At 35.5% G+C, this 25,081-nt stretch overlaps 1 protein-coding gene across 14 annotated transcripts in view; it reads left to right on the plus strand.

The window, feature by feature from the left end:
- Positions 1-25,081, plus strand: part of PARD3 (par-3 family cell polarity regulator) — a 609,571-nt gene that overhangs the window by 370,677 nt on the left and 213,813 nt on the right. For all 14 annotated transcript variants that reach the window (XM_087948426.1, XM_026672225.2, XM_087948428.1 and 11 more), the window contains 2 exons: positions 15,969-16,157; positions 18,257-18,427. In XM_087948426.1, coding sequence (XP_087804552.1) covers positions 15,969-16,157; positions 18,257-18,427 — 360 coding nt within the window. The remainder of the gene's footprint in view (positions 1-15,968; positions 16,158-18,256; positions 18,428-25,081) is intronic.

Raw genomic sequence — 25,081 nt, forward strand, 5'->3', positions numbered from 1 at the left:
CCAAACTACTCAAAATTTCCGCTTCTGGTTCTCCAGAACTGGTCAGAACCTGCTGAATACCACCTCTGCTTTAAAAATAGCTTTGTTCACAGTGTATTCTTCAGTCTTAAATTTAATTTCATGTTACATACTACATTTACTCTAATTCACATATATTCTGTAATATTTTAGGAATTAGAATTTGTGGCCTTTTTTCAAATCACATATCCAAACACATTATTTAGGTAAATAATTTAGATTAAAAATGATATTTCTAGTTCCCGGAGATCATTTGTAGACAGACATTCTACAAGTGTTAAAAAAAGTCTTGAAACTGAACTACAACTTCTGTCATCCTTAGTAGTTAGTTTTTAGGTCCTAGCACAAAATACTCCCAGCTTTTTAGAAAGAAGCATTATATTTATTTTGAAGCTGTGGGTGATCTTCATTAAATATCAGCCAGTTGTTAATAGATAACATAAGCAATTTAAAATGGGAGTTCATGATATTGGTTTTGCTTTTTAAAAATATTTTAATGAATATAAAGTTGATGGTAGCCAAATGGTTTGTAATGAATACCAATTATATGAATTTTGAATTTTAAACAGAGCCCTGCTTATTTCTTTTCAAAATCTCATGTCATTGCCCATATTAACTGTTCACATTGCCACTAAAGGGTTTCAAGTTGACACAGCTGTTTCAAAATATTGCCACTTATGGAACATCACTAGCATAGTGATAATCTTTTTAAGAAAATTTAAAGTAAAGGCACTAAGCATACATTTCAGAATGTAGTGGTTCCTTGGTAGGGACTCTTAGGGAAGATTAAAGAAAGGACTATCAAGATATAATCACATAAACAATTTTCTTATTAAGTTGGTGAGTTTGATTCTGATAAGTAATTGTAATAGCAATAGCACTTAGACTTATACCATTTCATACTGCTTTACAGCCATCTTTAAGCAGTTTTCAGAATCAGCATATTGCCCCCAATAATTTGGGTCTTCATTTTACCCACTTTGGAAGGATAGAAGGCCAAGTTAACCTTGAGCCGGTCAGGATCTGGCTGCAGATTTAGCCTGCATTGTAACCAATGCACCACCATCACCGCTAATAGGTGAATAATAAAACCAGATGCTCTAATTTGTTAAGTATATCTGGCCAAACTAAGACTTAACGTTTTGTAGACTTTATTGAAGACTTTATTTTTATGCCCTAATTCATCAAGGGTTTCCTTAAAACCTGTATGTATTAAAACCTGGCCTTCCTCTACATTTTGTGATGTGTATTCCAGGGATGTCCTATGCTAGTAAATATGTTCTCTAAGTCGCGGTTCTCAAACATTTTGGTCTCAGACCATTTTTATTGTACATTCTTAAAAATGATTGAGGATCTAGAGTTTCGGTTTAAATGGATTATATCTATCAATATTTACTTAAAAATGATAAAATGTAAAATATTTATTTATTTCATTTGTGGACCTTGAATGGGTCTTGGGAACCCCATAGATCCCCAGACAACATGTTGAGAATCACTGCTCTAAATAATTTATATCTATAATGTGAGTGTTGGGGTGTTTAAATAACTCTTTGAACAGCCTACATGATGATTTTATACGTGAATAAGTATCTGTTAAGAAAACATAATGGTGACATGCTTCTCTTCTCTTTAAATCTATTCTGCATATCAAACAGAAGTCAGTATGCTGAACTTGTTTCATAGTGTATCACATGTGGATTCCATTCTCTTTCCTGTTTGGTTCTACATGATTACCCATTTAGGTTTTCTGTTTCTAGTTGTCAGATCCTTCAGTTTCTTATAGTTTATTTTAACCACTGTTGTAGTCTCTCTTGTGCTGTTAATGGTGAGTGTTGCTGTCATGAGGCTGACAGCAGAAGAAAGCAAAGCTGAACTACTAGCAATAAGAACACTGGGAAAATCACACAAACTGTTTGCTTTTCCTCCCCCCACCCAATCTTTCAAGCATTTGCAGTATTTGTTGAAGGGGATGTCAAAGGGAATTGGGGTGAAATAGAAATTTACTTTGAACAAAAAATAAAAGTATACCTTCCATATTCATAGAGTAGCATTTTAGCATTTTAATTTTCATAATGAGGTCATTGCAGAGCATAGTATAATTAAATGATTACAGTATATTGGCAAATTCTAGACAAATCTGTGACATCACTAAAAGGCAACACTTTTTAAAAACTCATTTAAAGTCATTTTTAAACTCATTTATATCAATTGCAAGTTAGCAATAGCACTTAGATTTATATACCACTTTATAGTGTTTTACAGCACTTGTAAATGGTATATATTACAGAGCAAGCATATTGCTTCCAACAATCTGGTTCCTCATTTTATCAATCTCGGAAGGATGACTGAGTCAAGTTATGAACTTTTAATTTTTTTACTTTGATTCATTTGTTTTAGAAGGCTGAACATCATGAGTTCTACAATTCTTTTTTCTAAAGCATTTGAGAGCCAACACAACATCCAATCACCAACATACATAAGTTTTAAATATTTTTATGTTGCAGTAGGATGGCACTCACTCAGTTACGAAGGAAAGATGCATTGAAATCAAACTTTATTTTCTTATTCTTTGTGTTATAGGGAACCTAGTATAGTAGATTTGGAAACCCAGGTACTGGAATCTGGTCTTAAGATTCAATTAATTAGAGAAGGTCAATCACATACCATTTTTGAATATGATTGGCTACCTTAAATTAGAATATAGCTGAGAAGGAATACTTTGCCATAGTCAAGGTACTCAAGTTAAGTGGGACAGAATTTGTTTGCTTGTTCACATCCTGCCTTTATTATTTTTACAAATAACTCAAGGCAATGAACATACTCAATACAAAATATATGTAGATGTGTCATCCTTCTCAGTTGACATGTTGGGAAACCTGATCAGATAATTTAATTCTACTTTATTGTAAAACTACATTAACAGAATTTTACACATCTTATTCTACAAATCTCCCATCATTTGTTTTACAGCCTGTTACGTTAATGAGAAATGTTTACATTAGGTTTATATACTGAATAGGGGTTCCATGCAAGCTCTATTTTAGAAAAGGGAGTCAGTTTTCTTGTCACTTTTGAGCAATCAGAGAAAGCTCTGTGCAAGGGAAATTGAGAATCATATACAAGCCAGGCATTCAGACTTTTCTATCTACCATTGATCTCTGACTGCACTCACATAAAAGGATAATGACGCCATTTAGTCAAACTTGACATCTGATAATTTCATAATCATAGTTGTATCTCATTCAGAATTCATCAGATTTAGCATTGATTAGTTTTTTAAGAGATCTGATATCTGAACAGTGGTGGCTTGCATTAAAGAAGACTATAAGAATCCTTGAGCTAAATGAAAGTGACATGGTTAAACTGACAATGAAAGATATTCCACGTTTCCTTTTTTTAAATATCAGTGAAGTATAGTAAGTTTTTTTTTTTTTTTTTAAAAAAAAACATACTTAAAATACATGGAGTGCTAGTCCAATTGAGAGTGTGTTGCCGATTAAAATATTCCACAGGAAATACAGCCACTTTCTGTAGTGCTATCGTTTTGGCTTTGTGGATTTCCCACATGGCAGTTCAGAATCTATGTTCTGAAGAATTCCGTCTAAAATGGAACAGATGAACCTTCTGCTTAAAGCATGTTGATTATTTTAATGTGTAAGAGATCAATTGCATATAAAAAACCAGTAATTTGTCATTGCATTTCTGTTTTGGGATAATTATCTTAATCTTGTTTCTGTGTGTGTAAATAAATTGTTAATTATGGTATGAGAAATATATGCCAATTAACCTATGTCCTGTTTTTCAAAAGTCAATACAGTATTTTGCATTTTGAGTTGTATTTTTCTATGTTTTTCTCAACCTATGACCTGTTTGTTTCATCTGTAGTGGTTTGAGAATACTTTGCCAACAGATATTAGCTTCAGTGATTGGGTCTTAGTGGACCCTTGGGAATCCAGGAGAATGGAAAGAAAAGATATTTTTGATGTGACTTTTCACAATGAGCTGAATTTCCGGTTGGAGCGTTATAGGAGATTGTAAAAGATTGCTCTGTACTAATTTAATCATATTGTTTATCCATTGCATATACAAAAAAATTGCATGCATATACAAAAAATTACTGGTTACTAAGACTTATAATTAGCATATATACTTATAATTAGAATGTATACTATATTGATAATCCTCAGGCTATGACTGATTGAGGTGAATGACAGGGTTGAATGAGCAGCATTTGGTGATGTGATCACAATTTAGGCACTAGGCAACTGTCTTGGCACTTATCATGTTTGCAGCATCTTCTGTGATCTTATGTGATCACTGTTTGCAATATTCCATGCTGGCTTCCCATAAGTAAAATCAATCAGGAAACCAACAAGTAAAATCACAATTTGTTCCCCTAAGTTGCTTTTGCTAGCTTTTTCTATGGGTATCTCAGGCAATATATACAGGCAAGCTCAAGCTGAGACTCAACCAGAAAAGAAGGGGGGGGGGGGAACCAGCCAAGAAGCCCAAGCATTGAGATTATTTATGAAGGAAACGTCATTGATAGAACTGCTGGAATTTGGTATGTCTACTTTAATGAAAAGAAGGACTGGGATGACATGACATTGGTGACCTTGCTACAGGGATGGGATGCTACTGGTTCTGCCCGGCTCTATAGAACCAGTAGCTCTGAAGAGCAACAGACACAGAACCGGTTCTGTGTCTGTTGCTGTTTGGCCCAAGTGCCCTCTTGGGCAGTTACCTGACTTTTATTTCCTGCTTTTTCAACCTCAGCTGCTTTGCGCATCACAGCTTTGCAAAACATAATTACCGAACCGGTAGTAATGCCAGTTGAATCCCACCCCTGCCTTGCTACTTAGAAAAGATAGAGGATAACACTTAACCAGTGTTTAATGCACAGTTGGTCAAGAAATGAAAAATAATGGGTTGAGAGATCCATGGTTTGGTATCCAAGCTATCTTTCATATAGCAATCATAGAATAGAAATTCTAGGAAAGTAATGAGGTATTTCTCTTCCTAAATTCCTATCACATAGTTTATAAGTACTCAAAAGTGACCACAGAGGAACCGCCATCTAGGTAAGTAGAAGAGTATAGTTGTTTCCGCTACTCTTTCCTCCTCGACTAGTGACTTCTCTGGGATTAGAACCATTGGTAAATATATTCTCACTGTCTTCTAAACCAACAGGGGTCCTTGGAATAAAGTTATGTGAAGTAGCCACATTCGTTTTCTGGGCCCTGTTCTCTTGCATTATTCATATTTTAGATGGGAGCTATTCATCTCAAGCAGGATGAAGCGGTAGAGCATCTTAGGCCTTTCCTCAGCTGGCTGTCCATTCAGATTTACCCCTTTGAAAGCAGCTGGTTTCATTTCACCTCTTAATAAGGTCTGACTTTTACAAAGAGAAAGAGTGCGAATGTGTGAGAGAACAAAATATTTTTTTGTGTGTTTTGTGAGACAGATTCATTTGACACTCTGACACATGGGTTTGGTTTTAGTGGCAGATTGCTTCTTATGATTCTGTTGATAGATTTAAGCTCTCTGGAGGAATAATAGAAATTTTAGTCAAGTTTTTCCTCCCCAACTTACTTCTTGGTGTCCACCTGATTTGTTGAATTTCTGCTCCATAATTCATAAGTCTTCACTTAGAGACCATATCAGTCTAGATGCTTTGACTAAGATAGATTGAAACACTCTTTACAAATTTGTGTAGTTCCATTTTAAAGCCCTACACCCCAGTTTATCCAGGAGTCATAAATTTAGGTTACATTTAGGTTATGAGATATGTATTTATTCAGATGTGCAGTGGCCATTTTTGTTGCAGTTAAGCCATAATCAATGATGGGTAATAGAAAGGTTGAAACCACTGAATTTAATCCAAACTGATATTGTAAGAAAACAATATGTTTTAACTATTTAACTTCAGTACCATTATTTTAAACTGCACTGAGATTTACATTGCTTGACTAACACAAAGTTTGGTAACCAGCTGGCTTATTTCAAAATATGAATATTACATATAACGAATGCTTCTTTTATTGTATCATATTATTTGGAATTGGTTTCTTATTACCAAATAGGGATATATTAGTTGCTTATGAGGCTGGTAGAAGTGTTATCTGTGTTGATTGGGAATGTTATTGCTTTTAGAAAGATAAAGGGAATGCAGTCTTTTGTCTTTGAATAATGAGAAAGCAGTCATGTTAAATAGGAAGTACATCCATTTGGGTGGGAGTTGAATGGTTTCAGATTTTTAAAGTGAAATCTTTTTCTAAAATAGCTTTTAGAAGATAGGAAAGACAGATTCATTCCCCTAAATGTGTTTAGTTTCTTTCTGTAGCTGTTTATGCAAAGGTTATTGGGAACAATAATGCCTAGAACTAATGCAATTACCCCTCAGGAATAGTTTTATCTAACACGCATTATCTGTTCGCTGCTTAATTTGAATCTCAGAATTAATCAGTGGAGTGTTGGTGAACGATCCTTTATTTGTGCTTAATTTGAGAGCAACTGTTAGCACTGTAGTGCATCTCTGAATGCACGGTAAAGTGTTCCATCTATTTAATCACATACACTTGTTTCTTTGTGGATGAGTATTACAGACTGTGTTTGAATCAAGATAATTTGATGGCATAGTTCTGGTAGTACATTTATTTTTAATATTAAAATTTGCATTCATATTATCACATAATATTTGGAGATGGTCTAGTTCAGCTCCTTGCCTAGTACAGCAACTCATTATTAAAGAATCCACGTCTCCGAGGGCAGCCTGCTGGGCAACTTTACCCTTAGAAATCAATCCTGATGTTTTCCTTCAAGATAGTGCCCCAAGAAATACGTGAATTCTACTTTATCTATATAGGCTACAATAACAGAATTTTGAAAGTCAGGCAGAGTTTCTTTTCCCTCCCTCTTATTCCCAAGAGAGTCAAGGGACGGCCATCTTTCTCGTGCTTTCTTGTTTTCCTGAGTTGAGCTCATGTTTTATTAATGGTTGCTGCATAACTTTTCTGCAGTATTCTAGCTAGAGTCTGAGCCAAAAAGACTAGAGAAGTACTTTCTTCTGATCTTGACATTATTCTGGTTGATGTAGCCTAGAACTGCATATGCTTTATTGCAGCTGCCTCACAGTCTTGGCTCAGTGAGTGAATCATATTCTTTAGTTTGTGATGCACCAAGATACTATGTGTTTTTTAACACATAGATTGCTGCCCAATATAATATCCCACATCCTATGTCATCCCCCAACATAGGATGTGGGATATTATATTATATTAAATGTTAAGTGGGACTTAACATTTTTCCCTGTTGAAATTCATCTGTCTCTTCCTCCTTCTCCCCTACCTTACCCAATTTAAATCTTTGTATTGGTCTGCACATTCCATGCACCTGATGAAGTAAACTGCAGCTCACAAAAGCTTTTAAATAAAATTTGATAGAAAAAATGCTTTCAGATTCTTAATTTTTTGCTATCATAGACGGCACAGAGAAGGCACCCTTCCTATAGAATCTTAATAGTATCCTCAATGGTGTTACATAATCACACAAGTCATTTGTAAACATATTACACCATGGAGCCCTGCTTTATGCTTTCAATACTTCCTTCCAGCTTGATACAGAACCACTGTTGTTGTTGTTTTTTACTACAATCAATCGTTCAACCATCTATTTAATGGTAATATACTCTAGTCCTTATCATCTTCTCTATTAAAATATCTTAGGAGACTTTGCAGAATACATTGCTGAAATGAACATTTACTATGTTCACTGCATTCCTGAAGTCAACTAAACAAATCAGACTATTGGAAAAGTTCAGGTTGCTTGGTGTAATTATTCTTGATAAGGAATGTATGTAGTTTCCTGTCAAGTGATGCCTTCTTTTCAAAAAGTTGTGACAGCTTAATAATCTGAGATAATAGTTTGAGAGTTTTGCCTGATATCAACATGAAACTTATTCCAGAGTTTTGTCTTTAGTGTGTATGCAGAATTGATTTACTGTGTGATCCTATGCACGTCTATTAGAAATAAATCATACCGAGTTGCCATCCTACATAACTCCAGAACTTCTTAGGAAGTTTAAAAAACTTTAATTTGCAATAAAAGGGATCACAACTGTGCCTTTAAATTGTTCTGATAATTGTAAATAAGAAAACAACCAGCAAGTATAACCTTTATCCTTCCTACCAATTGTTTTCTTGATTTTATTTTGTGATCCCTTTGGCAAAATGTTAGTATCTCATGATACATTACAATATGTCTTTGACATAATTTATTTAATGATTGTTCCAAGGTACAAAAGCATTGCTCCATGGCCATGTGATCAAAATCCAGATGCCTGGCAACTGATTCATATTTATGACGTTTGCAATGTCCTGGTATCATGTGATAATCTTTTGTAACCTTCTGACAAGCAAAATCAATGGGGAAGCTAGATTCACTTAACAACTATGTGACTAACTTAACAACTACAATGCTTCACTTAACAACTGTAGCAAGAAAAGTCTTAAATTGGGCAAACTCACTTAACAAATGTCTTACTTAACCCACTCAATTTTGTGATCAATATGTGGTTGTAAGGTGAGGACTACCTTTAGTCATTTTATTTATTTCTCGACTAAAATTCTGAAGTATCAATAACTTAAATATGAATGTGTGTCCAGCTGATCAAGTAGTTAGTTGATTTAGTTGGATAACAAAACAAGTAACAGATAAATACATTGTAGCGACTTCATTATAGAAGTGGAAAGTGCCTCTTAAGTCGATGTCATTTGTCTTGCATTGCTTAGGTTATGCACCATCTGTATGTGTGTCACAAACTGCTTCATGTTTTAATTATTACCAGGCAATTGTTTAAATAGCAACTCATATTTTCAACAAAACATTCCTTTAGCCACTTATAATATTTAAGATAACTCTCTAGGTTTCTCAACCTAATGCTTTCCATGTAGGCTGGGACTAGAATTCTCCAAATTCCCAGCCAGAATGACTTCCAATCATAGAAAATTCTATGACTTGCTTGACCTTGGAAGTTGTGGGAGCGTCATCACTTGAGACTTTTAAGAAGAGATTGGACTGCCATTTTTCAGAAATGGTGTAGGATCTCCTGCTTGGGCAGGGGTTGGACTAGATGACCTACAAGGTCCCTTCCAACTCTGATTATCTGTTAAATCTGTTAAAATTCTGCTATGCCTTGGTATAAGGGTAGATATTTGTAAGCCTTCGTTCAAACCTTTCCTCCACTCATTTGTACCTATTTCAAGTACCCTGTATGACTTGTTAGGTTTTATTTAGTATTCATGGGGTTACTATAAGTCCTTGCTAGAAGAGGAAGACAATCTTTAACTTAAATCTTAATGGAGCATACCCAGGGATGCACTTTGAGATGGAAAAAGCTTATGCATTTTCTGGCTAGGGAATACTCTGAACAAAACAGAACTATTCCCTCTGTAGCTTTGAGTACTGTTTGAAGAGAATTCTGCCAGAACAAATCAAAGTCAGTATACCCTGAGTGTAAAGTCATAGAAGTATAGCTAGGAAAAAAGGTAGAAATCTCATGAGAGCTTTGTTCATGTGCTTTGCCTGTCAAACAAAGAGTTTGAGGTAGAGATATCACAGGAGAATTACAAGTCTAGATTTGCCCAGACTATCCCCTAAAAATCCAATTATCACATTTGTATACCCTTCTCCACAGGACAGATATACTTGAGGCTGTCATTTCATCCTCTCAACAGACTTGTGAGGTAAATTAGGCTGAGATGTAGTTGTTAGTGAAGTAGGTTAGGCTGAGAGAATAGCTCTCCAGAGAAAGACAGATCATACACTGATAATAATTGCATTTCAACTCCTATATTGGATGTATGTTGTTCCAACTTTGTCCTGCAATACAGCAGTATACCCACTCAAATTCTCCTTCAGAGGGTGCAAAGACCTGAAATATATTCAGTGCAACTTAGCTCTGGCTGCTGAGCAGCTTTTGCAATATTTTTTTTAAGTCCATATCACTATATTAAACTAGTGTTGTTTTTTTAATGACTTGCCTGGTTAGTCAAATCAAATGTTCATTACGGTCAACACACCCAGCATAGCAGTTTGGTTCTCTTTTATCTCTTCAAAATGACGTATTAAGAGATTCATGCAATTTATTAGGCAATATTTGGGTTAATATCCAGCTTTAGATGATGGCCAGATTCAGTGTGCCAAAATCTGTTCCGTCTACACAGGTTTCTCTTGTATTAGTAATTTGCCATATTTCTGAATAAATGAGAAATGTTATGGTCATTCAGAAACACATTTGCACCTTTCTGCTTTGAGAGGAAAACAGAGAAACATTTCTAGAAGGGAGAATTTGCCAAATAGGCAAGCTAGCCAGCAAAAAGGTGTGTAAATACAACATGGATTGTCAGCCTGGTGTCCATTACGTCAGTCCAAAATGACAAGAGCGGCATGGACATGCTATTGTTATTTTCGTCTTCTGTCTGACATTCCCTGTGTATCAATACATATTTTAGCTGCTGGGAAGGCTACCAAGCAAGAATGGAGAAAAGATAAGAGTAATACAACAAGGCACAGGAAGCAAAAGTAACATGGGAGTGAATGTGGAAATATGTGGGCTATCATTGGTGTGAGCTGGGGGATAAGAGAGTTCCAAAATTCACCTCAGCGTACCAGTGGGTATCAATGGGATATTTTAATTTATGACTAAGAAGTCACCTATACAGCTTCATCACTAACCAAATGTTATTGCAAATTACATACTTGAACAGTTTCATTCAGCTGAAGTAACTTTTTCTTAGAACAGCAGTTCTGAGCAGAGTATTTTGAAGTTACTAATTATTTCAGATGCGGTATGATAGAATTCTTGAGGGAGATGAATAGTGTTGTTCAATCATTGCACTAAATAAATTGATGGGGATGTTTTATTTTATTTCTGTTGATAAAACAAGATGCATTAAATTTCTTCTCCTGTTCATTAAATTGACAAAATTGTATCAACCTGTTTTGATTGACAAACTAAAGTTTTTAATTTAGAGCATATCAAGATCAAATGGAAGTTATTGCAACTCAGCTATTGTGTAATCTTTTTAACTTCTAGTTTACAAATGCCACATTTCACAATTTTGGTGGTGTTTAACTTATTTTTTTAAATCTTAAAAATCTTAAATATGAGAAACCTTTGTGAGTTGACACTGACCCCGTTATTATTTTTTAATTTCTTTAAATAGATGACATATTTCCCTTCCCTTTTCTTCATTTCATTTAGTCCAAATGTAATTTGCAACTGGGATTTATTCCAGTTGCAGTCCAACCTATTCTGGAAGATCTAACTTTGGAGAAAGTTACTGTAGTAAGGCTTTGAGATCCATTTCTAAAAAAGGTTTCAGAAAATCAGAAAAGCACCTATAGCCCCCACTTCTAATGGTTTAAAGCAGCCGTGTTTTTTTTTTTAAACAAGTTTTATTAATTTTTCAAAACACACAGATCATCATTATCCATTACATGTTTAAACCTTTTTCCATTATAAATTTAACAAGTCAGATAAACTATAATTCTGTTTTAAACCATTTCCATATAAACATACAAAAACCTCTTGTCCAATTTCTCTTTACTTCTCTTTACTCTTATTCAATTTCATTATTATTATTCCATCTATTTCTTTCTGACTTAGTTACCATTATTCTCATTCTATATTTCTGCAAGGTTTTATTAATTCTCCCAAAAAAAAAAAAAAACATATACACACAACACATAAAACATAAAAAAATCTTTTTGGAAAGTAACTTGGACCCAGGTATCTCTCTCTTCATGGACTTCAATTATATTCATGCTCATCTTACATATCATTACTTATTTTATTTACCATTCTAAACTTTCTATATTAACTTCTCCACATATTTCACTCTTCTTAATTCTATCTTAATTAATCATCTTAATTTGAGTCATTATATTTGTATCTTTTGTCCATTCTTTATTGTCCCTTTGTCTCGTTCCTTATTAAAAAAAAAGTTTCTCCTGAAATAACTAATCAGAGTATGATGCCTTTCTATTTCCCCCCTAAATTAATCAAATTAACCTTTAAAATATCACCCAATACCCAATCCGATTTTGCTTGGTACATTCTATCTAAATAGTACATCCAGAGTAATTAAATACATAGTTAAACAATAAATCTAAATATTAAAAACAAATACTATAATAGAAATTTTATAATAACATCAATACCATAATCTTATTAAACTCTTTAATTAAAACTCAATATTCTAAACCTCCCATCATATTATTAAATTTTAAAACCAATCATTATTAAACATTTCAACATTTTAATCTCTTATCAACTCTTAAACCATTTAAGTTTTCTATTTCTAATACCATACTACAATATCATCTTATGTACCTTGCAAAATCTTTTTGAAGAAATTATACTTTATCCTTTATCCCTAAAAAGATTCCTTTTTCCCATTTAATTTCAAAACTTTGTAGCTTTTCTCCACCTTTTCCCTTTCTGTCTTCTCCCAACAAACCTTTCTACCCCCCTTCTTCTAGCCTCTGCCTTACTGGCTTCCCTTCTCTGTCGTGTTCCTTTTCCCTTTTGTTTACTATCATTATATTGCTTTTGCACCTTATTTTCCCTTTCTTAAGTGTTTTTTAAATCTTAAGTCCTTTATTTCTCTTCCTTTCACTCTTCCTTCTTTCTTGGTCGAGTTCTGAAATTTATTAAAAATGGCTTCCTCTCCTTCTTCTTCAGCTGTCTTCATCTGTTGTAATGTTTGTTGATAGTTAATAAGCGCCATTTCTAAAAAAGGAAGGCTTCTTTCAAACCAGATTTACCATTTTTTTTGCTTGTTCATAATCTTTTCTCAGTTCCTCAATAGAAAGAGCCATTATAAATCTTTTTCTTTTCCCCTTCTTTCTTCTTACAACAACCAGAATATTCCAAAGAAAAAATAAAACAGTCCCAAAGTTATTAATCAGTCCAAACCAAGGCAGAGTTCTCACTTTCTCCTCCTGGGGTAGTATCAATCAAAGAAAAAGAAAGTCCAAATCTGTTTCTTAAAATCTTATTGCAATATATTTTAGTCTTCAAATCCTTAAGGCATCTCCTCCAACAAAGTCTTAGCATACAAATATTTTTTTTTTTAGTCCTCTCTCTTCCCACTCATCGCTTAAAGCCAATTTCCACCTAAAAGAAATAGGTTTCTTAATATCCACTTATTTATTCCGTAGGAAAAGAGGGTAAGCTTTCCTTTCAGCACCATCAAACTGCCGCTTTTTTCCTCTTCTAGAAGGTATCATTCAGAAAATCATACTTTTCAGGAATTTTGTTAAATATGTCTTAGAGTCCTAGGAGCCAAGAAAAACTTTCTCCTTTGAAAAACTTTCTCCACTTCCTCCTGCGCATTCTTACCCGGCTGCCAGCTTCTTTGTGGCAGCCATTACGGACCGCCGCTGCACCGTCTTGGGAAAAAAGGGGTTCTGCCGGCCGGGAGGGGTCTGCAACACCCCCAAACCCCTCTCCCGATCCCCTTACCTTCAGCTGCCCCTGCAGGGCAGCCTAGCTCCGTACCCGTCCGGATCGGAGCCCCAAAAACGGCTAGCGCAGCAGGGATCGCGCAGCTTCGCGAATCCTTGCCGCTCGCGAAGCCGACAAACCCAAGCAGCCGTGTTTTATAGTGCTCCATATTTTAAAATAGTTTTAAGTGTTCCGTTAGTTCCGTTACTTCCCACCTCAAGTTCCTTTTCAATAAAATTTAATACATTAATAATATACAGCAAGTATTTAAAATAAATACAATATTGAATACTAATCTAGTTATCCGCTTTGACAACAGGGGCAATTACTCTCAAGCATGTTGACTATCTGCTCAAAGTCAGATAATGGCAGAATATAAATTTAGTATATTTTAATTTTAACTTTTAGTATTTTTTGCTTTAAATAAATAGCTAAGTGCCTTTTTACAACATTTATGTTTTAGGCCATTGTAATTCTTGATTTTGGTGCAATTGTACAGCCTATTCAATATGGCTAAAATCTTAGGCAAGGCACCGCATATGCTGTGCCTTACCTTTTCCATAGCTACGTTACCTATGGAACAGAATTATATAATTATAAAATTAAACTATCTTGAAATCCCTGCCTAGAGCTACACATTGCCAATGCTAAAGTTAATATAATTACTCTAAGTACTGTTTTGTTTCATGAAAAACGACAACAGAGATTTCTACTACCTTGGAGACTTTTAGGCCTGATTCTCAAATTGTACTTATACCTTTAAATTATTCCTGTTAAAACTGACTTTAAAAATAAATAAATAAATTGTAACTTACTATTATGAGTATTATGTGCTATTATGAACTGTCATAACATTTTGTCATGTATAAATCATCCTTCTGTCTTCTTAGTGTTCCCTTTATATTTTGAAGTGTTAGCTCTGCCCACCTCAGAATTTCTCCCCTCCGAAACATTGTGCAATTATTATGGCTTACTATATTCCTGTTTTTAAAATAAGATGTAAATCTTTGGACCTGAATATTTAATATATTGATATTTTCTTCTGTTTTTTTTTTTTAAAAATCTTAGTTTAAGCTTATGGATTTAGGAAGAAAATTTATTTAACAATTCATGCACAACTTGGGGCAGGATGCAGGCAATCCCCTTTGAAGGAAAATTTTTTTAAAAGCTTTGTGATTAGGTTTACTACTGCCTCTAACCCACCCTTCCCCAGTTCACTTTCTATCTGCACTTGTGCGTTCCTATGACCAAGCAGATGACACATAGAGGCAATACAATGAAATGTATTGATCCTTAACCAAAGCAGAGTTTTGCTTTATGGGAAAAAATCATAATTCTTTTCTTCAGATTTATTTTTACAAGCAGAGAGTGGAACACTCTAGTTCTAACCTTAAATGTGGATCCACTGTTGAATTGAATTATCACTGTAATGTTAGCAAATAAAATACATTATGCACAAACGTTTCTCGAAGAAGACACACATAAGTTTCCTAAATAAATACATTGATATTATCTAGTGACACCTTAAGGGCTACATCTGCACAGTTTCCTTAAGGAAACAAATCATTGCTCACCAGTCTTACCTTGCTCAAAAACAAATGTATTCACAACATGACAATACGTGAGAGTGTTTAATGTTTAAAATACAGTAGCAAACCAGCATGTATCTTATCTTTGTCACTGTATGTTTGACACCTCTGTCTGTAGGTAGTATTCAGAAGGGTGGATATCTCTTATTATTTATCTGGATCTAAGGCAGCATACTGAAAGGAACAAAGGTAGAGTGTGTGAAAAGAGAACAGTTGTGAAAAGAGAGTAGACAAAAGAAAATTATATTGGCTGTAGTGTGTTGCATAGAATTTTTCTAGTGCTCAGAGTAAAAGGACTTGGTATTGCCTGTTTGTATTTTGGTGGGTTTTTTTGGTCACTTCTTTGAATATTATTAATAGTCCTAACTGAAAAAGAAAACCACACAAATGACTAATTGGTATTTATCCATTTGCTTGCTGTTTGTAACTTTTTTGCTGTTTAGAAAACAGATATTCAAATGCCACTATTTCAAAGGACAAATGAACTTGCAGAATATTAGGTTTGATGCATCCAATAATAGTTTCCTGTCTGGAAATTAAGCAGTTGTATTTTGTAATAATCCAGAAAGTACTACATTTAAATTTGTGTGCATATATTCTCTGTCTCTCATATACCCAACCATTTTTTCTTCAGTTTTTATACACGTAGACTGTCACATCTGGTTCCAGGAATTATTTGACGGTGCTGACAGATGTACCATTATCACAAATTTCCCTACAGAATGTTAATAGGAATTACAGTAGTAGTATTGTACTGCCACCATTTTTCAAAATATTATGTAGTTGTAGTTAAGAATAATTGCAAACAAGATTTTAAAAAAAACCCACCATATTGCATTTTTTCCAAACAGAAATCAGAAGAAGAGGATCTTGTTCTTACTGCTGATGGCACCAGAGAATTTCTCACTTTTGAGGTTCCTCTTAATGATTCTGGGTCAGCTGGACTTGGTGTCAGTGTGAAAGGCAACCGGTCAAAAGAGAATCATGCAGACCTTGGTATCTTTGTGAAGTCCATTATTAATGGTGGAGCAGCTTCTAAGGCAAGTATATTTCAGACATGTCAGACAATGTTCCATAATCCAGCATCTCTTAGGCAAGCCACTATTGATTTCCTGTTATGTATCGTTCCTTCCTCCATTTCCCAGTTTTCTATTTGAATAATTAGTATGATGATGACGATGCAGCAAATGCTATCTGCACTTTGGATGCTCTAAATAAAACAATATATAGTTTAGGTTTGCAATATGTCCAACACTCTGATAGTATGCTTTTGCTAAAGCAAAACACTTAAGAATTTTCATTTGCGGGATTGTGGGAGTCTTTTGTCTCCCAGAATTGTATCTGTCTGAACGTGATCCTCATGTCATACTAAGTAATAGTTTATTTGGTCAATTTTGACTGTGGGGGGAAAGTAATCATTTTGGTTTGTAAGCCATAGCTTATGATTTAGTGTGAATCTAGTTGTTGTCACCTATTCAAAATGGTTTAATATAATGGTGATTCCAGTCAGAGTATGTAATGGTATGTGGGAAAAGGAAGTTAGGGGAATGCTTTCTAGGATACACTCAGATAAGAGTCTGTAGAGATTCTCAGTCATCCAGGTCATGGTTGTCCCAAAGGTGCTTTTTTTCAAGCGGCAACTGGACTTTCTTCTTTTTCTTTTGAAGACATTTCATTTCTTATTCAAGAAGCTTCTTCAGCTCTGACAGGATAGCGGGGCAATGGAAGGATTTATATTCCTTGCAGGCAGCTGGTCATTTGCATCCTTTTAGGGATAAGAGACAGCACAACAAAATAGGTAGGACAAGAGTCTCAGAAGGAACCCTCTCTAGTTGTTACTATGAAAAAGGTAGCAGGAGAAACCTGTTTTGATCAGTCTGATTGATTTCACTCTTATTACGTAGACAGGAAATAAAACATTATAAGCTAATTCTACTTTTTTTTAAAGCTACATTAATAGACCAATTAATACACCAAGACAAATTCCTTGTGTGTCCAATCACACAAGGAATGTGTGTCTACTTGGCCAATAAAGTATTCTATATTCTATATATTCTAGAAGTCTTGCAAGAGATTTTGTTATCATCTTTTTACAGTTGTCTGTCTATCATGATCACTCTTGACCTTTATCTCAAGGCAAGAGGGGTCAAAAAAAGAAAGAATATGATGAAATTACCCATGTCAACTTTGTATTTATAATCTGTGAAACCACAACTAAGTATTCCTAGCATATCTTTTTTCAGCTCTAAATTATTTGCATCCAAAGTCATAAAATCAAGTGTGATTCACTTAACCACTTTGCTTAACAAGGGAAATTTGGATCGCAATTGTCGTAAGTTTTCTATATTAGGTGGTCATCAAGTTTTTGAAGATGCAATACGAACAATGCTTATTAAAACATATATTTTGTAATGTTCCAAAATTACATTTTGGTAAAAAATAATTATAAACATTAATTTAATTTTAAGGGAAACATTCTTATTCAAATATTTATGTAATATTTTTGAACATACACATTATTTTGAACTACATGTGTACTACATGGAAATTGACAGCTGTACAATGGAAGTGGATTCACTGTGTCCTTACTTTTGCCAAGAAATTAATTCTGCAACGTTGGAAAGATAAATTTATTATCCCAATTACCCAGTGAATTGAATACCTTGCAATTTATGAATAAATACATGCATTATATAGCAATAGCACTTAGAATTATATACAGCTTCACAATGCTTTACAGTCCCCTCTAAGCGATTTACAGAGTCAGCATCTGCCCCCAACAATCTGGGTCCTCATTTTACCCACCTTGGAGGGATGGAAGGCTGAGTCAACCTTGAGCTTGGTAAAATTCGAACTGCCAAATTGCAGGCAGGCGGCAGGTAGCAGGCAGCAGAAATAACCTGCAATACTGCATTATAACCATTGCACCACTGCAGCTGACACTTGGATGATTCTGATAAAATATGGTCATCTTTTATTGAAAGTATTATATAGAATTTCTCCCACCTCTCTCACATGCATACACATGCATAAAATTTCATAATTTATGTTGTTACGTTTTTTTCTGTTTTGTATGGTTTAATTAATGACCCCCCAAAAAAAAACTTTTAATAAGTCTCAGATTTCTTTTTACTTGTAGGATGGAAGACTCCGAGTGAATGATCAATTAATAGCAGTAAATGGAGAATCATTATTGGGAAAGACGAACCAAGATGCCATGGAAACTTTGCGTAGGTCCATGTCCACAGAGGGAAATAAACGGGGAATGATTCAACTGATTATTGCAAGACGAGTGAGCAAATGCAATGAGGTAAGAAACAGTGTGATTCTATCAAAATATCAGAGGAAGAAGTATATCCCCCAATAATAGGAAATAAAAGTGTTTAGACATTACAGAAATGAATGCATTATTGTTGGTATCTCCAAAAGGAAAGAATATAACTTCACTTCTGTTGCATTGTCATAGGTTACTATAGTGAAAAATAATCCGGATTTTCAGAAGGGAAGGGCTGAATTCCAGAGGACAAAGAGGCAGCAAAATTTAGATAGTTTGGTCGGGAGGAAGAGGAGCAAAGCAAGGGTTGACCTTCCACAGGAGTTCTGAGTATATCTTTAATGATGCAAAAGCTTTGCTTCAGTTTGGCAAGGTTTCTGTCTGTAAGTGAGGAATAAAAGGAAACTGCTTAGGAGTAAGTCTGCATGTCCTCGGTTCTGACAGCTAGTCTCAGGAATACGCAATTTTGACTAGATATTATGATGGATTAGAGAACATGGAAGAGTTTATGACTTTATGTTTTATGAGAATATTTAGAAACATTAAAATTAGTCAAATCTGAATAATAGAAGATTGGTGCTTATGCACTTAGCCAAAGATTTAGAAGACTATACTCAAATATAGTTTGTCTAAATTTAAAATAAGATGGGACTAGCAGATGAAGACTATCAATTTCAATAGCTTTGCTGTTTTGTTCTCATAATTCAAGAACTGTACTCCAGAAATATAGTGTTGATATTTTAACCTTTGAAAGGTTTTGAATGCATATTCTGTAAAAATGAAGTGGATTTCATATATACTTCAGCATGGGTAAAAAATTCTTTGATATTTTAGTTCAGGTTTCATCATCTCCAGCAGCATGTTAGAAGATTATGATATTAATCATTAAAAACTACAGATAGTTTTATCAGTTTGATAAAAGTACAGTTCTGCTAGCTAAAGAAAAGAATTAAGTATATAGTGTTAAACCACATCTTAAGGTTTTTTTTTTTTTTTTTTTTAGTTTTAATGGCATGGTTTTACAAATATGATTCAACAGAATTTTTAGCTTTTTAGTGTAACTTGAATAATGTAAAATTAGGGCACATAAATATATATGCCTAGACTGTAAGTTGTCCAAAATATCTTATTGTTATAGATAACAAGGGCAACATTTGAACATTATAGTGTAGGGTTATCTAATTTCACTGTATACTTTCACAATAATAAACATTTCTACTATTGTATTTTGTATGCTAATGAAGATTCATATACTAGTATCAAATATTCTGAGAAACATATCACTAAAAGAAACATGCATGTCCTTAATTACTCTGTATATAGTTCAGTGCATTTTCTCAAGGACAGTTCAAGTTATTTTACCACTTGTAGAGAATCAATAAATTGCAAAGAAATTATCCAGACTTGGCAGAAATTTTCACAAATATTTGTTCAGTACTGATTACAATGGTGATTTACAAACCAAGTTTTGCCCAGATTTACCCTGAGACAAAATGGCAGCCAATAAAATTTATTTTATTTTTGTATAAAAAAAGTTTCTGCCCTTTTATAAAACCAAAAAAATGTTGTTTGAGCTACATATCTTGTTTCTCTACGGCTCAACCTTATGCAATCTCAGAAAGAGGGTTTTCAGTGAGGAACTTATACTTTGTGCCAAAAAACTCTAGTTAGGCTCCATTTAATTTAGGCTGTATGAATAAAATATTTGAGATCTGAATTGTAGCAATGGGAAAGCTGTTTTTCCATTATTAAGAGAGAAGCAATATCTTTTCTCAAGGCATCAAAGCATATTTTTCTCTGAAAAATTCCAGATATAATTGTTGAAATTGTTATTTATGCTGATTGAGATGCTACTAGCTTGGGTTGGTGTTAGAAAATAATGAGTCTACAACTATAATATGAAATATTATGTTATACTTGCTCATGCACACATTCTGAATCCCAAATGCTGTAATTTTGTAAGCCTGATCTTGAATCATGAGGAAAATTTGCAAACATGCAACTAGAGGTGGAACTTTATTTTGAGAAGCCAACCTAGCTGTTGAGAAACTAAAAATTCCATTTTCTGTGTTTAACCAAGGAGCTACTTGATTTCTTTTATAGTAGTCTGATATTTAAATTAGAATGTTTGTGGTAAATATTATGATAAAAGAGGAAAAACTCTTAAGGGAGGATCATAGATCTTTTCTATACCATATTTTAAAAAACATATTTTAATTTATGAAGAGAATGCTAAAGAAAGTTAATTTGCCCTAAATGAATGAAGGTTGATAGTGTTTCAAATGGCTCTTTGCTTCACTGTTTGTTGTTTTGTCCTATTGCTTGTATTTTATGCATTCATTTGAAATGTCCTAGCTTTGATTCTGAAAATCCAAATGAGACCACTGAATGGCATCTAGAATGGCCATTTCTGATACATTTTTATTCCATGTTTTCTTTCACAACTTATTTATCTGTCAATGTTTATGTATTTCATCCTGCTAATCATTAGACAAATGCTAATTAAAATGAAGCTGATAGGGAATCTTAATTTTTCCACTAACTATTTTTCCAGGAACATATTTCTCATATTTTATTAATAGAAGCTCTTGTCAAGGGATATTGTTGAAGTGTCTTTGGCTGCTTTACTATCTCTTTAGTATTTTTCGGATAAAAAAACTAGTTACATGCTGAACAGGCATTATTTATCAAGTACCCTTCATTTTAAAGCAGATTTTTTTTTTTTACCTGGATGATAAAAAGCACAGAATGTCCTGTTCCTTTTTTTTTTTTTTTTTTAAAGTATGGCATTGTCTATATAAGGACCAAAGAAAAGTTCTCTGTTGTGAATAGCAAGCTTGTACCTGTCTGGCATAATTAAATGGCGTTCAAGTGGCTGAGAATGCAGCTGTGATTGAGGCTGTATTGGTTGCTAGCTCTCATGGCTTTGAAAAGAACAGAAGGTAGCAGCGCTTAAGTAGACTCTCAGATGCTTCATTAAAATAATGATGAATGTATAAGCCTTCTAAATAAGAAATCCATATTTTAAGATATCAAGAGACTTAGAAATGCCATACAGATAAAACTCTGTTTCATAAGATTGAGGTGGTTCACAAATTTAATACAAAAAAAAAAAAATAGAGTAGTTTTACTCTGGACCATTTATAAAGCTAAGATAATGAGATAGACAACGTAGAATGAGGAGGTGGTTAGCAATCCAAGGAACTGCCCAATTGCAAGTCCTAGACCTAAATGGATGCATTGGGGAAACTTTTCTGGATTTTTTTCTCTATGACAGACTTGATTTGTTTCCTAACTCAGTTTTACCTGTGTCAGTTTCTTTTTCACAGCAGATTTGGTCCTGTTCTTTTGAAAATTATGCTAATAGACAAACAGTCTATTGGTGCTTTCTGAACTTGGTGGGGCTTTTTGCAGATGTTTCAGTACCAAACTAAGTAACACTCATCAGTGCTATCACTGATGATATTACTTATTTTGGTAATGAAACATCTGCAAGAAAATCATCAAGCTCAGAGAACCCCAAAACCCCACAGTTCAATCTTGAGCTACCAATATTCTCTTCTATTGGTAGCCCAAAGCCTTTTCATGATTTTCTTTGTGTGTGTGTATGTGTGTGTGTGTGTGTGTGTGTGTGTGTGTGTGTGTAGTGTCTGGGTCAATTCCTAATTTGGAATTTTCTGGTTTTTCTTTGAAGACATTTCGCTTCTCATCCAAGAAGCTTCTTCAGCTCTGATCAGATGGTGGGGAATGGAAGGATTTATATTCCTTGCAGACAACTGGGCATAAAAAGGAGTATAAATCCTTCCATTCCCCACCATCCAGACAAAGCTGAAGAAGCTTCTTGGATGAAAACCAAAACGTCTTCAAAGAAAACCCACAAAGTCCACAAAGTGCCCCTTGAAAAAAGCGCCTTTGGCACAACCATGACCTTGATGACTGAAAATCTCCATAGACATGTTTGGGCTAATGTTCATTCTTTCAGGAAAGTCAAAACATAAATTGAGTTCATCAGTGCAATAGATTTGACCTGCATATTTAATTCCTGGTTATCATGAACAGCATTTTATAATTGTAATCTCTTAATTTCTTTTAAATTTGCTTTTGAGTCTTTTGCATCAGAAGTGTTGAAGATTGTTTAACTTACTTTTTCGGCAGAACTATCAATTATAATCTACAATTTTGAGTAGGAAAGAAACTAGGAAAAAATAAATATTCAGTTCACAATATGAAGTTCATTGAGTCTAACCCACTTGCTTCGCAAGTTTATTACTCTCACACAATCTGACATACCTGCAATTCTAATTATGTTCAGCCTTCATTGCGGCAACTTTTCTCAGTTCTGATCAAACTGGAAAAGATAAAGCTACCATTTAGAACTTCATTAAAAAATATCATTCATATTGACCAGCATGAAGTCCCATCTATACATGCGCAGGATCCCGACAGTACGCGAAACCATGCCCCCCGGTCTGTAGAAAAGACACCTCTACAGAACTGGCCTTTGGCATGTAAAAGGTTAGGGGCTGCAGGAACAGATGTAACTTCATACAGAAAAAAAAAAACTTTCTCCCATGAGCTGTTCAGAGCATCCAGAAATGGGAGGTGCTTCAGTCTCTTCTGCAAAGACTGGGCTTAAAACTCCGGGACGCTCCTCCTCCTCCACGGGACACCTCCCCAGTGTCCCCCAGTTTTAGCTCAGCCTTCATGGTAAGAGGTTGTGCACCCCCTGACTGGAACGGTTTTCTGATTCAGCTAGTCAAAATTCAGGTTTGCTCTTGGGTTAATTCAGCTTGTAAATTTTTCCCCAATTAATTTGGCGATTTCAAGGCTGGTGGCTCTATTAGATCACCCCCCTGATCAGTTTGAGAGCAGTTCTTTGTGGCTGACAGAGCCTGCCACTCTGCAGGCAGCCTGAGATGGCCGCTTCAGGCAATTAGTTTATCTAATCCCCCGATCATCTTATCTCTGCGATCTTGGCAGAGCGCTTGCAGCCGCGGCTCACTTCTCCTTGCCAGTTCAACAGGCATACGTTCCCAGATCGCAGAGAACATCAGGCTACAGGCCCAGTTTTAGACAGGATAGGTCGGAATCTTCCGATAGAGGTCAGCGGGAGGCCAAAACAGAAGAAACCCCAGCGGTACCGGAGGCCGATTTTTTCGTCACCCCAAGTGAGTCCTTGACAGCAGCTCCCATTGGAGGGCAGCTAAAATTGTTTGCTGATCAATGGGACAGCTCCATCTCTGATGGAGGGACTCCGTTAGGTTTGGTTTGGCGCTAGAGTTTCAATCCTCCCCCGCCCCCCAAACTTTTTCATTAGGAGCCCTAGGTCCACGGACCCCATTAAGACAGCGTTGATGCAGGAGGCTATCAATCATCCTTCTGCATATTCGGGCCATTAGAGAGGTCCCATCTGAACAACGGGGTTAAGGCTGTTATTCTCTATTGTTTGTGGTCCCAAAGAGTTTGGGGGGCTGGAGGGCAATTCTGGACCTCAAACGTCTGAACAGATCATTGGTTTATCGAAAATTCAAGATGACTACTCTCCAGTTTATTCTGCTCAGCATCAGAGAGAACGATGTCCTGACCTCTATAGATCTGACAGAGGCTTATCTACATATACCAATTAGACCTGCTCACTACAAATACCTTAGATTTTGCGATTGTGATCGGCACTACGAATATATCGCCCTACCATTCGGTCTGGCTTCGGCCCCTAGGACTTTTACCAAGGTCCTAGCGGCTTTGGCTGCCTCCCTCAGGATCAAATCTATTTGTTTACAATGTTATCTGGATGATGTTTTAATTTAGTCATCATCCAGACATCAAGCAAATTTGGATACCAAGATTACTCTGGAGACCCTTCAAGGTCACAGCTTTTCCATAAATTGGGATTAGAGGCATTTGATCCCTTCAACTAGGTTAGTTCATTTATGGGCAGTGATAGATACTGTGGAGGGCAAGGTTTTTCTCTCCCAGGACAGGTTGAATAGTATCCAGTCTTTGGCCAGAGAGATCAGAGCCTTAGAGAGGGTTTCCCTGGCAGTTCTGTCTCAACTGTTAGGGAAACTGATTTCTTGTATTTCCATTGTGCCTTGGGCCCGATTCCATTGTAGAGATCTGCAATAGTTCCTGCTACCTTTCCAGCAATCTGGAAGAGCCACTTCCAATGTCCAGATAAAGGGACTGCACAATGTTCTCCGATTGCTCCGCTGGTGGTCAGAAAACACGATAAACAAGGGGTGTCCTTTCAAGGAACCTTGCAGGGCAACGATCACAACTGATGCCAGCCTGGTAGGATGGGGAGCTCACTTCCAATCCCACACTGCACAGGGAAGTTGGACTATTTCTGAACAATCACAAAGCATCAACCTGTTGGAGCTGCGAGTAATTCAACTGGCATTATGCAGTTTTCTATCCCTTTTCCAATCACGCCACGTTCTGGTCTTGACAGACAATATCACAACCAAGGCCCGCGTAAACAGACAGGGGGGTACCCACTCCAAACTTCTGATGCTGGAGACGGCCAGGTTGTTCAAGTGGGCCGAGGCCAATCTGTTTTCGCTCAAGGCAGAGCACATAGCAGGGGCCCTAAACACACAAGCGGACTGGCTCAGCAGGGCCACGATAGATCAGACAGAGTGGCGCCTACACCTGTCTTTCTTCCAGGAAGCGGTGCGGAGGTTTGAGCAA

Source organism: Notechis scutatus, chromosome Z (genome assembly GCF_049901735.1).
Source record: "Notechis scutatus isolate UNSWTSFEM ecotype Mainland chromosome Z, rNotScu1.2, whole genome shotgun sequence".
Lineage (NCBI taxonomy): Eukaryota > Metazoa > Chordata > Lepidosauria > Squamata > Elapidae > Notechis > Notechis scutatus.